Source organism: Notolepis coatsorum (genome assembly GCF_963971535.1).
Source record: "Notolepis coatsorum genome assembly, chromosome: 11".
Lineage (NCBI taxonomy): Eukaryota > Metazoa > Chordata > Actinopteri > Aulopiformes > Paralepididae > Notolepis > Notolepis coatsorum.
In genome coordinates, this window is record NC_140175.1 from 104,580,816 (window position 1) to 104,594,786 (window position 13,971).

At 42.6% G+C, this 13,971-nt stretch overlaps 1 protein-coding gene across 1 annotated transcript in view; it reads left to right on the plus strand.

Moving 5' to 3' along the window:
* The window catches only part of smarcad1b (SNF2 related chromatin remodeling ATPase with DExD box 1b), a 120,232-nt gene that overhangs the window by 60,338 nt on the left and 45,923 nt on the right, over positions 1-13,971 (plus strand). The window contains exons 8-10 of the mRNA XM_084325267.1: positions 8,718-8,818; positions 9,518-9,610; positions 12,961-13,051. Coding sequence (XP_084181393.1) covers positions 8,718-8,818; positions 9,518-9,610; positions 12,961-13,051 — 285 coding nt within the window. The remainder of the gene's footprint in view (positions 1-8,717; positions 8,819-9,517; positions 9,611-12,960; positions 13,052-13,971) is intronic.

Below are 13,971 nucleotides of genomic sequence, written 5' to 3' on the forward strand. Positions count from 1 at the left end.
ACAGTTCCTTAGAGATACAGAACAACCTTGGTGAGATGTGCAGACGGTGGCTGGTGGGTTATTTTGGGATATTTCTCTGGATTCTCACCTTTTTTTGTCTCAACGCAGCAGTTCCCTGGACGGTAATGAATTCAGCATGATGTGAGTTTATTAACCAATACCAAGTTAGTAGCCTTGTGGAAAATGAAATATGTGTGGTGGCAGTGGATGGAAAATGAAATGTAAAAACAATATCACACGTCCCCTGGACACGTTGATGGTGAGTTTATCGAGTCTTTTAGGTTTACTTTATTTGTTCAAGGGGGACTGTACATTAATAAAACATTTTACAAATGTAAATGCACCCAATTTTAGCCAAAAGGCTAATTTCCATTGGCAGTCCCCCTGCCAGAAGGTACAGGCTAAAATCCTGTGTGAAAAAAGGGTTCGCAATAAAAACAGAATAAAATCAAGATAAATAACATTAGAATAAAAACACAACAAAAGCACATAGACATACGATAGGGATACAGGTCACAATACAGTCATGGACACAAGGACAGAGACCCAGACATAGACCGACGCACCATATCCACACACACACATATAGACACCTCAGTGTTGACAGTGCTGGTTTTCAATGAGCCATTCCCTAACCCTGCACTTGAATGAATGGTATGATGTGGACACTAATTGTTTGAGGAATTGAGTTCCATTGGTGGGATGCTCTGTATGAAAAGACGGCCTGGCCAAATACACTTTTTTTTAAAGGGATTGTACAGTCCACCCTTGCCGCACCTCTAGTGTTCCTGGTTGAGGCAGACTTGAGGTTGATGAAACCGGACAAAGGAGGAGGAGCCAATCCACACTTTATTTTAAAAACTAGACAGACGTTTTGATATAGAGTCAGGTTTTCCCAACTGAGTAGATTATATTTTTTTAGAATGTGACAATGATGGTACCTGAATGCTTTCTTGTCTAGAATTTTTATTGCTTGTTTGTATAGTGATTGAAGTGGTTTCAGAATGGTGGAATGTGAATTGGACCAGGTTATCAAACAGTATGTGATGTGGGAAAGAACCATTGAATGAAAATATAGCTTTGCTGCCTCGGTTGAAAGGAAGTTTCTTATGTACCTGAAGTTTGATAGGCTGAACTTTACCTTATTGCAGACTTTTTTTATGTGATTTTTGAAGCTAAGGTTTGGGTCTATGTGTAATCCTAAGTATTTATATTCTGATACTACCTGTAATTTCTGACCGGAGATGAAGATATCCTGCTCTGCAACTTCTCTGTGGCCCTTGGAGAAGAACATACAGACAGTCTTAGAGACATTCAATTGTAAACAGCTGTTCTTAAGCCAGGATGTGACATTCACCATGACATTAGACAATTTTGTTGCAACCTCTTCTGTGGTTTTACCGTGTGTAAAGATCACTGTATCATCAGCATACATCAGTACATCACATGGGCCACACACAGAAGGCAAATCGTTAATGTACATGCTGAACAGGATTGGACCCAAGACAGAGCCCTGCGGGACACCAGTTGACAGACAGATGGCAGTAGATTTATGATAGATTTTCCGGTTTGAATGCGTCAGAAACGCAGGACGCGTGCTTATTTACATGACTGTTAACACTTTCAGTGCCCATCACGTCATATGATGTTTTATCAGCCCAATGCCTGAATGCCCACGACGTGTATTATCGTTTTATTTTTTTTATTAGCGATCTGATTTCATATTTCATCAACCGAGTCTCCCGTTGGTACACCAGCCCCATCAGCAGCTCAGAATGGAAAAAAGCGCCCCCTATCGTCTATCCCTGAGTAACTGCACGTCAGTCGCTTAGACTGACCTAGGATCAGTGATATCCTAGGCAAGCCGTCTGCTCAACATGGAAGTCATCGCGGGACGGGAATCAGCCTGGAATATATATTCACAGTAGCCAATCGATAGTAGACAGTAGTGATCGATTTTTGGAATGGCGATCAGGAATTGAAATGATCTTTTTGGAGAACATCTGATCTGAGGTAAGGAATCTATTTTATCAGTCTTGGGATAATCAGAGTTGTATTCGCTGAGATATCAACGTGTCCCCTATGTGTGTGTGTGTGTGCGCGCGATCGTTGATGAGGAACTCAGATAATCGCTTTTCAGCTTGCGGCCCCAGCGTGCATACGTACATATATACTATCGATAATCTAGCGTTTATTTGAAAATGATTCATAAATAGGCCGAAAAATGACAGTTTTTGTGTATTCTATCTAGAATATTCCAGTAAACGTCTTTTATCATGGAATCTTTTTATTTTCCTTGAAAACGAGGGCTTTTCAAAATGCTATAAAACGAAAATGAACCGATAAAAAAACAATCCGCTTCGACAATGTTGACTGGAAAACGAGTCATTGATAAGCGACGGGCAGATTAGACACATAGCCATAATTTAAAACATAGATTAGGCGTTATTAACGCTAACATTGAAGTGGATGGTGGGCATTCAAGCACTAAATCGTGCGCCCCCTGCTGGCACTGAAAGTGTTACCATAGGAATCTGTTACACTATCATAATTTGTATCTGGGCCCCCAATTACATCGGTTTGAAACCTTTTTGTTATCTTCTTTGAGACAAAAGGAAATCTGTCTGCGGAGTCTGTTGGCGGTGCAAGGATGTGTTGGCTGTCTGTTAATATGAGTCTCCAGTGTCCACAGATGAGGTCAGATGTCCTTTCCTACTCTAAATGCAGATAACGGCACATTCCACTTGACTGACAGCAGACACTTGACTCCTTCCACCAGTAACTAGACTGTCCATTTTCCATCACGGTGTTCGCTTTAATAGCCTAGGGCCTGTTAGCTGAGCTGCCTGCCGTGTGCGCGTGTTTGCGTGCATGCATTCTTGTTTAATGGAGGATTGTAAACTCAAAACATTTATATTTGTGTTGTGCTGCGGTCGCAGTCCCTTACCACCTCCCAGAGGGGGAATCAGATTACAATCTGACCTGTTGGCACGGTCTGATTACAGTCCAATCACCTGAGATGCATTTTAATACCTGATGTAAAGGAGATCAGAAATACCTTCTCCCACGTGCACGCACGCGCACACACACACACACACACACGCACACACACACACACACACACGCACACACACACTCACACACACTGACATGCTACACACAAATGTTCGGTTAGTACAGTGGTTCTCAAACTGTGGGGCGCACCTGGGGGGCCCGGGGCGAACTGGGTGGGGGGGGGTTGGTTGCATTGTTCCCTCATATACTCTAGTTCTATGGTTGTTCCACTAGTCCAGGGGTCGGCAACCCGCGGCTCTTCAGCCACGCCACCTACAGGCTCCCTAGGTTTGATAATAAATCTGCAATTTTAATTTATTTTTTAAAATTGTTTTAATGGAACACCTCTTATTTGGGAGATCGAGGTGACACTGTGAAATGAAATAAAAAAGGGTTTCATATTTCATCAACTAAAATATACGACACACTCTTCCTGCCGTCTGCAGGTGGCTAATCTTGAGTTTTCCGACCCCCCAATAAGCTAACCATGGCTAAATCCAAAAAGAAGAAAAGTCTCGGAGAAAAATGGTTTAATTCAGCGTGGACAGATTAATGTGCTTTCACTACTAACAATGCAGGCTTACCTGTCTCATTGATATGTGGCGAGAAATTGGTGAACAACAAAAAAATCTGAAGCATGTATTTAACAAACTCAAACATTTTCTAAACACGGTTTTATATTAACTTAATGAATAAACTAAAACAAAAAATCAACTTATGTCGACGAGAATGTCCAATAGGATAACTAAATAACAGATACGTGCATAAAACGCTCAAAACAACCAACTGTACTAACGAAGCAACAAGAGTATTTTCAATGAGGCTATTATTATTATTATTATTATTATTATTATTATTTTGCAACAAGATAGCCTACATAGAACATAAATAGCCTGTCTCAGACTCACATGGTCCCGGGGTGTCAGACTGGTCACAATCAGTCCAAAAACACTCGCTCGGAGCCTCGGATGGTCCCGATGTCGCAGGTATACAGAGGTACTGGCGTGCCAGCTCTGCCAGCCTGGGGAATCCCCCCGCAAGTAGTAGTAGTAGTAGTAGTAGTAGTAGTAGTAGTAGTAGTAGTAGTAGTAGTAGTAGTAGTAGTAGTAGTAGTATTCAGTCATTACACACAATACAATACAATAGCACAATCATTCAACAATCTTTGATTTGGCAGTGACTGAAAAGGGACAGACTGAAGCAAAATGCTTATACATGCCTGTCCTATATACAATTAAGACTCCAAAACAGTATTCTAAAAGAAAATAACAAAAAAATAATTATTCACCTTTTGTAATCTTCAAAAATAGCTATACAAACCATTTTCTTAAAAACCAAAAGCTAATGACTCATTCTTAAATGTATATCATCATTGTTCCACAGGTTAACCCCAACAATAGAAATACATCCCTTTCTTAGCTTAATGAACAGTACATTTACAAATGTCTCTAAAATCATATTTTCTTTCATGTATTGAAAAAAACCTTTGCACACCGTCCGGGAGTAACTTTGCTTTAGCTCTGTACATTATTTGCATAATTTTATAATGAACCAAATCATAAAATTTCATAACACAAGACTTTATAAACAGTGGATTTGTGGGGCGGCTACATGGTGCAGTGGGCAAGGCGCTCACCACGAATACTGGAGACTGGGCTCGAACAGGTTCGCCTCCCTGTTCGAGCCCAGCGCTCCACATTGCTTTCAGTTTAGCTGGTCGTCCGCACTAATACACATTGGCAGTATTAGGGGGAGGGAAACTGATGGGTGGGGATCGGGCGTTGTGGACAGCGACTCCTACAGGTCGGTTGGTGCGCCTGCGCAGTAGAATCAAGAAGCGACGGGGGCGGGGCCCCTCCAAAGCCCAGACCCCTGACGCTGAAAGATTGAGCCGCGCAGGTGGAAAGATGCGACTGCTGTTACCTCGAGTATCTGAGGGGACTTGTGCTATGTATGACTTAGTCCACATTGCAGCCGGCTTGTGGGAGGCAAGAAACAACGTTCAAAGACAGGGGAGGGTTGAATTGGATGATACGAAAATTGGGATGGGAGAAAAATAGAAAATGGGAGAAAAGGTGGATTAAAAAAAACACAGTAAGATATGTAAGGAAGTACAAGTGAGCAGTAAATTATGTACAAGGCTTTATAGTTAAATATATCATTACATTTATACAGGATTGCTACTGACTTGGATACTTTCCCTTGAATATAGTTAACATGTTGTTTCCATGTTAATCTCTGATCAATAACTACCCCTAGAAATTTTATCTCAGAAACTTTTACATCACATATTTTTAACTCCATATCCCCCTCTATTTCTTTTCGATTACCAAAAACCATAAGTTTCGTTTTCTTAATATTGAGAGACAATTTATTAACATCAAACCAAGTTTTGAGAATTTCCAGCTCTTTCAATATCAAACAGAAGTTTCTTTAAATTACTCCATGAGCAATATAAATGTGTATCGTCTGTAAAAATACCAAACTTTAACAGCTCAGCAACATTGCACATATCATTAATATAAAGTATAAAACGTTTTGGACCTATCACAGACCCCTGGGGTACTCCACAGGTGACCTTCCTACATCCTGACACAGTGTCATTAATTTGCACACATTGCTGTCTGTTTTCCAAGTAGCTCTTCAGCCAAGAGTTGGCTATACCTCGTATCCCATACTTCTCAAATTTTCTCACCAATATGCTGTGATCTATTGTATCAAAAGCCTTCTGCAAGTCAATATATAAATACCAATAGAACACTCATCATTTTCAACTGCCTTTGTTATTTCTTCTACCATCTCAATCACTGCATATGTAGTAGTTCTATTTTCCCTAAACCCATACTGGTGTTCACTCAATATGTTGTATTTGCCAATGAAAAGATCCAGTTGTTTCACAAATAATTTCTCAAATATTTTTGAAAATTGACAAAGTAGAGACACCACTCTATAATTGTCCATTTGATGCTTATCTCCATTTTTAAATATTGGAATTGCCTTTGCTGCTTTCATATTATTAGGAAAAACACCTATTTGAAAATACATTGCATATATAGGTCAAAGGTTTTACAATATAATCAATTACTTCTTTAATAATTACCATGTCAATGGAGTTTATATCAGTTGATGTTTTGTTTTTTAATTTACTTACAATTTCAATTATACCAATTTAATTTACCCCACAAAGGAACATACTGTAGAACTGATATTACCATTAATCAGATTTTTTTTTTATCCACTTTTTCTCCCATTTTCAATTTTTCTCCCATCCCAATTTTCGTATCATCCAATTCAACCCTCCCCTGTCTTTGAACGCTGTTTCATGCCTCCCACAAGCCGGCTGCAATGTGGACTAAGTCATACATAGCACGAGTCCCCTCCGATACTCGAGGTAACAGCAGTCGCATCTTTCCACCTGCACGGCTCGATCTATCAGCGTCAGGGGTCTGGGCTTTGGAGGGGCCCCGCCCCCGTCGCTTCCTGATTCTACTGCGCAGGCGCACCAACCGACCTGTAGGAGTCGCTGTCCACAACGCCCGATCCCCACCCATCAGTTTCCCTCCCCCTAATACTGCCAATGTGTATTAGTGCGGACGACCAGCTAAACTGAAAGCAATGTGGAGCGCTGGGCTCGAACAGGGAGGCGTACCTGTTCGAGCCCAGTCTCCAGTATTCGTGGTGAGCGCCTTGCCCACTGCACCACGTAGCCGCCCATTAATCAGATTATTAACACTTTGGCTGCCATGGGTTAAATTCATTATCAACCGTAGGTTGCCGGCTCTATTTGTCTATAGAGAAAGTCCCCTTCTTTGCAGGGCTATAACTTTTTAAATTCTATTGCTACATTGCCATTATTAGGGCCCATTCAAAGTCCTATATGTATTGTTCATTGTGTAGCAATGTTAAACTTTTTCATTCACATATTCATAGTAAAGTATGGTCTAATGTATAAGTATGTTTTCATCTCTTTCTGCAGCTTTCTCCAGAACGTGATCTATAGCCCCAAATACATTATATTGATGATGCAATACAGTTTTATGGCAATCAGCGCGATATAAAAAATTCCAACTAGACGTACTTCTAGAAGTTACTACACGTCATCTGATGTTGACCGGATGGGCTAGGGGCGTTTATAATTCCGTGGGCAGCGTTATACCAATCATCTAATGTGGGTCAAATGTTGATAATAGCAGTTAGTATCGAAGACGGTAACTTTACACGCTAAAACTCACCCCAGTCTCCGCGCGCCGTTGGGCGATCATCGTAGAGTAGAAATTTTATCATTATGGGATGTAGATTTACCCGGTCCATCTCCAGCTTGTATAATGGTATATACGTCCAAATCATGTTGTTTATCGAGTTATTGGCAATCGATCGCTATGTAGTGTGACGAGCCAGAGTCCCGGGACATGTACCGAGTGCCCGGAAGTAATACGACCGTCCAGCACAACCTCTACGGCACTTCCTGTTAAGCGATTGCGCCGATCGGCCACCAGATGGCGCTCCTGAACCGCCAGAGAGCTCAGTGGGTCCTCCTGGTGGATCTCAGGCCAGCGGAGGGGACATATGAATCCGATCCCAGATTTTTTAAATATTGATATTAAAGAAGCTGTAAAGCGTCTTCGGCAACTTGAGCATGGCCGGGAATGACGTGTTTAAGTGTTTCCCGGCACCCAAAGTGTTAAACATATATCTTTTATCCTCAGACACAACAATTTTGCTGGCCAAAGTAGTCCCACAAAGTTGTCATTTGTAGTATTCCTTCTCCTGTAGTCTCATAATGGAAGTCAGTTTATTCTTATACAGCTTGTATTTTTCTTCGCTTTTACTGGTTCTGTAAATATTTCTTGTAAAGTAAGTTTTTCTTTTTGCACGCCTTTGCATACTTTTAGTCATCCATGGCTTTCCTTTATATTTATCCTTCACCCAGCACTTTCTAATAGGACAGTGTTTGTTGTTTAGCTCTGTGAACGTCAACAAAAATGCATCATATGCCTGATTTGGATCGTCAACATACACCTCAGGCGGTGTATGTGACGGTAACATAGCTTTCGGTCATCAGGGCAGTCCAGCTGTCTGTCGTCAGGGCAGTCCAGCTGTCTGTCATCAGGGCAGTCCAGCTGTCTGTCGTCAGGGCAGTCCAGCTGTCTGTCGTCAGGGCAGTCCAGCTGTCTGTCGTCAGGGCAACCTTGCTACCTAGCTCTCTCCACAAGCGCCCCTCTCTAATTATTCACATGTTATACTATATACTGCAATGCACTTCACCGCTACTTTGCACTCTGGCTAGATGCCAACTTTATCTGGTTGTACTTGTGCAATGGCAATAAATGGACTCTTAATTGAATCTGACTACACAAATACATTTGGCCATCACAGCTCTTAGGGGGGGATCAGCGGGGCTGACTGGGTTAGTAAAAAGGCATATTACACCATTAACCCTTTCACTGCCGCACTACCAAAACGGTTAACCCTTTCACTGCGACGATACACAGAGGGTTAACCCTTTCACTGCCACACAACAGCCAGTTAACCCTTTCACTGCCACACGACAGAAGGTTAACCCTTTACTATCACACGGGTTAAGGGTTGACCTTCTGTCGTGTGGCAGTGAAAGGGTTAAAGGAGTAATATGTAATAAAGGGTGGTTATCTCTCTCTCTGCAGATGGAGGCGTTCTGTAGTGGAAGTGGTCTGTCGGAGGACCTGCTGGCGGGCTGCCGCGTGGTCCTCGGAGAGAGAGGAGTCGTCCAGCGCCTGATGGTCAGGTGACTCAGTCGTTCCTCCTGTAACTGGTTCTCATGGTCAGGTGACACAGTCCTTCCTCCTGTAACTGGTTCTCATGGTCAGGTGACACAGTCCTTCCTCCTGTAACTGGTTCTTATGGTCAGGTGACACAGTCCTTCCTCCTGTAACTGGTTCTCATGGTCAGGTGACACAGTCCTTCCTCCTGTAACTGGTTCTCATGGTCAGGTGACACAGTCCTTCCTCCTGTAACTGGTTCTCATGGTCAGGTGACTCAGTCCTTCCTCCTGTAACTGGTTCTCATGGTCAGGTGACACAGTCCTTCCTCCTGTAACTGGTTCTCATGGTCAGGTGACTCAGTCCTTCCTCCTGTAACTGGTTCTCATGGTCAGGTGACACAGTCCTTCCTCCTGTAACTGGTTCTCATGGTCAGGTGACACAGTCCTTCCTCCTGTAACTGGTTCTCATGGTCAGGTGACTCAGTCCTTCCTCCTGTAACTGGTTCTCATGGTCAGGTGACACAGTCCTTCCTCCTGTAACTGGTTCTCATGGTCAGGTGACTCAGTCCTTCCTCCTGTAACTGGTTCTCATGGTCAGGTGACTCAGTCCTTCCTCCTGTAACTGGTTCTTATGGTCAGGTGACTCAGTCCTTCCTCCTGTAACTGGTTCTCATGGTCAGGTGACACAGGACAGTAGACTAATGTCTGTGTGTGCTCCTCCAGGTGTCAGAAGATCTCACAGAAGATGGTGAAGGAGCTGAAACAGGTGGAGGAGCGGAGCCACAGAGACGCAACGCCTCGCCTGCTCAACGACAAGTGAGTCTGGGTCAGAACACACTACACAGCACCTCCTCCTCAACGACAAGTGAGTCTGGGTCAGAACACACTACACAGCACCTCCTCCTCAACAACAAGTGAGTCTGGGTCAGAACACACTACACAGCACCTCCTCCTCAACAACAAGTGAGTCTGGGTCAGAACACACTACACAGCACCTCCTCCTCAACAACAAGTGAGTCTGGGTCAGAACACACTACACAGCACCTCCTCCTCAACAACAAGTGAGTCTGGGTCAGAACACACTACACAGCACCTCCTCCTGAACAACAAGTGAGTCTGGGTCAGAACACACTACACAGCACCTCCTCCTCAACAACAAGTGAGTCTGGGTCAGAACACACTACACAGCACCTCCTCCTCAACAACAAGTGAGTCTGGGTCAGAACACACTACACAGCACCTCCTCCTGAACAACAAGTGAGTCTGGGTCAGAACACACTACACAGCACCTCCTCCTCAACAACAAGTGAGTCTGGGTCAGAACACACTACACAGCACCTCCTCCTCAACAACAAGTGAGTCTGGGTCAGAACACACTACACAGCACCTCCTCCTCAACAACAAGTGAGTCTGGGTCAGAACACACTACACAGCACCTCCTCCTCAACAACAAGTGAGTCTGGGTCAGAACACACTACACAGCACCTCCTCCTCAACAACAAGTGAGTCTGGGTCAGAACACACTACACAGCACCTCCTCCTGAACAACAAGTGAGTCTGGGTCAGAACTAGTGGTCTGCAAGGGCCTTGAAATTAAGCCCGTGCCCAGCCCGAGCCCATGACGTTCAGGCCCTGCCCGACAATAAGCCCGACTGTAATGCAACATTTGAAGCCTTAGCCCGAATGAAAACCCGATTTTATATATTTGTATTTGTTTTAAATATTCGAAACACGGTTTTATATGAACTTAACACTTTGATCGCCAGGCTTAAATTCATAATTTACCATGGACCCTATTTAACATGGAGAAGTTCCCCTTCTTTGCAGGGCTATAACTTTTTAAATTGTATTGCTAAATTGACATTAATATGGCCCATTCAACGTCCTATATCTATTGTTCAGGGTGTAGCAACGTTATACTTTTTCATTCACATATTCATACTAAAATACGGTCTAAAGTATAAGTGTTTTTATCGTTTTCTGCAGCTTTCTCCAGAACTTGATTTATAGCCCTAAATGCATTATATTGATGATCAAATACAGTTTGGTAGGAATCTGTGCGAGATAAAAAATTTCAACTGGACGTGGTTCTAGAAGTTACTACTGATCATCTGATGTTGACCGGATGGGGGGGGGGTCGTTTATAATTCCGTGGGCAACGTTATATCATTCATCTAGTGTGGGTGATATGATCATTAGAGCAGAAGACATTAAAAAATAACGCTGAAACTCACCGTAGCTTCCTGGCGCTGTTGGGAGATGAGCGTGGAACAAAACATTTTCTATTATGGGATGTCGAAATATCCGATCCATTTCCAGGTTGTATAATAGTATATACTGTACGTCCAAATCATGTTGTTTATCGAGTTATTTGCAACCGATCGACATCCATTGTGTCAAGATGGAGTCCTGCTAATGATAGCGAGTGCCCGGACGAAATATGGGTGAGCACCACTTCATCCGCATCACTTCCTGTTTGGGCGAAAACTAACAAGCATTATATTATAGCCAAATATAATTTTTTGTTTTTGTTTTAGATATTCGAAACACTGTTAACATATATTAACTTAATAAATAAACAAAAACGAAAATGTCCAATAGGTCTGCCTAAATAACGCATATCACGCTGAAAACTAAGAAGCATTTACATAGCCTGTTTCGCTCTTATTAGAATGCCATCCCAGTGCTCGCTTAGACTGACTCACACGGCAGCCTCGTAAAAACGTATTGAAGGCTATATGGAATCTTCTTTGACACACACACACACGACACACACACACGACACAATAGCATACTCAGTCACTATACAAACAAACAGAAAACAGAAATCAGATTTCGAGCAGAGCAACATTTATATTATATAATGAAAGCACAACAGAACAGGGCAGCGGCGACCCACACCAGCAAATAATAATAATCAGACTCACCACTTCGCTGTTGATGTCAGCAACGCGTTGAACAACGTTAACAAAACTTCGCCAACCGGCTACATACATCCAAGAACAAATTAAAACGTTCGCCAACTGGCTGTATTCCAACTTCAAAACAACCTATGCCACTTCGGTCCGGTTCATTTGTTCATCATCCACCTGAGGGCTTCATCACTGTTCTACTCCCTTCGAGTTCTCCCTGCGGGCTGCGGTAATTACATCCAAATGTTTCCAAAAATGCAGCTTTCCAGACGCATTGGGAACTTTCAAAAGCTCTCCCTTTCCCTAATTCCCTATCTGTTAACTTATCCATCGCGACACGAGTCTCTGACTCTCTGATCTGTGATGACAGCTGGCGTGAAACTGAAACAGAAACTTAAGGTTATCCTATAACCCTAGTTATATGAGTATAGCGAGCACGGAATAAAAAAAATAAAAAGAGGGCGCTGCCCGGCCCGGCCGAGCCCGAATTATTTATTTAAAAACAAAGCCCTACCCAGCCTGAACCCGTCGGGTCGGGTAGGGCCCCGTCGGGCTCGGGCAGGGATGCAGTGCACTAGTCAGAACTCACTACACAACACCTCCTCCTCCTGAACAACAAGTGAGTCTGGGTCAGAACTCACTACACAGCTGTTCCAGTTTGACATAGCTCTATACATTACAGTTTTCTTTAATGAATTTGTTTTGGGTAGTGGAAGCGTGAATCTTTCCATCCTGACGACTTGTCGTACAGAACTTGTCGCTTTGGATAAAAGCGTTTCAGCTAAATGACTAAATGTAAACGCATGTCTGGTATTATAAACATGTTGATTTTTTGTATGCATCATCTGTGTATATAAACATATAGGCACTCTCAAGGTACTGATATTTCTACCAAAGAGGATGATGCAACAAGCCTTCTTCCACCCTCAACCATGCCAGCCTGGCATGCATCCCTTCCACACTGTCCCTCGTTGAACAGTGAAGGGCCAGGCGGGCAGCTCTGTTCTGAGTCAGTTGGATCTTGTTAAGCTCTTGTTTTGAGGCACTAGACCAGACTGCTGGACAGTAGTCAATGTGGGATAAGACTAGGGATTGTATTACTTGTACCAAAAAAAGTTTAGAAATAGGCACACCTTCTAATGACTGAAATGCCTCTGCTCATTTTGGCAACCAGCTTATCAATGTGAGTGGACCATGCATGTGGGTATTAAAGGGTAAATGTGTGACTGAATTGGATGGTTCTTTGTTCTGCAGATTCCAATTAAAGCCCTACCAGCTGATTGGTCTGACGTGGCTCCGCCTCCTCCACCAACATCAGCTGAGTGGAATCCTGGCAGATGAGATGGTGAGATGGTTACTAAACCACACACACACATCTGGGGGGAAATAGTGTGAACCTCTGCACGCGTTACGTTCCCCCAGTGAAACTCCTCCCAGTCAGGTGAAAAGAAGCGGCTGGCGACTCCACATGTATCGGAGGAGGCATGTGGTAGTTCTACGCCCCCCTCCCCAGGCCACCAGTGAGGCAATGTGCGCAATGACCAGGAAGGGAATTGGCATAACGACTAAATTGGGATGAGTGAAAAAATACAGAAAAAGCCCAAAAAGAAATAGAATAAAAGAATAAAATAAAAACATCCCTAGTTCCAATACAATTTATATGTATATGTCATTATGATAACATCTTTCAGATTACAGCAAGATCTCTGTGATACAAATACGATATGGTTTTCAGTATTGAGACTTCTGTTTGCACTAGATTTCTGTTTCAGTGCTAAAATCATCCTCTTTTAGTGGACGTCCATTATTTGGTAACAAAATAAGAATAGGAGTTTTCACAGAGAGAGATTTAAATATGTAAGACTTCAACAGATTTAGCTGGTAAAAGAAACGTTAATTACCAGATAACAGAAAAGGTCACTGAAGGTATAACAAATAAATAAAAAATTATATATAATTTTTTATTTATTTGTTATACCTTCAGTGACCTTATTTATATATTAAAGCCTTTTCTGCATCAGGATTGTTATAGATAATTATTAGTCTAATCCATGTAAAAAAGAGTAGTTTATACTGTAGCAAACTTAACACACACACACACACACACACAGAGGGAGAATGGTTTATAGTAGACTTAATGATTTTAGAATATTTCAGCTGTTGAAGTGAAATATTTATCATCATCATTTATTTCTAAACACTCAAAGAACTCCCCACAATGTAGGGTGGAAATTGCCTCCTTCACCACCACTGGTAGCACCCAAC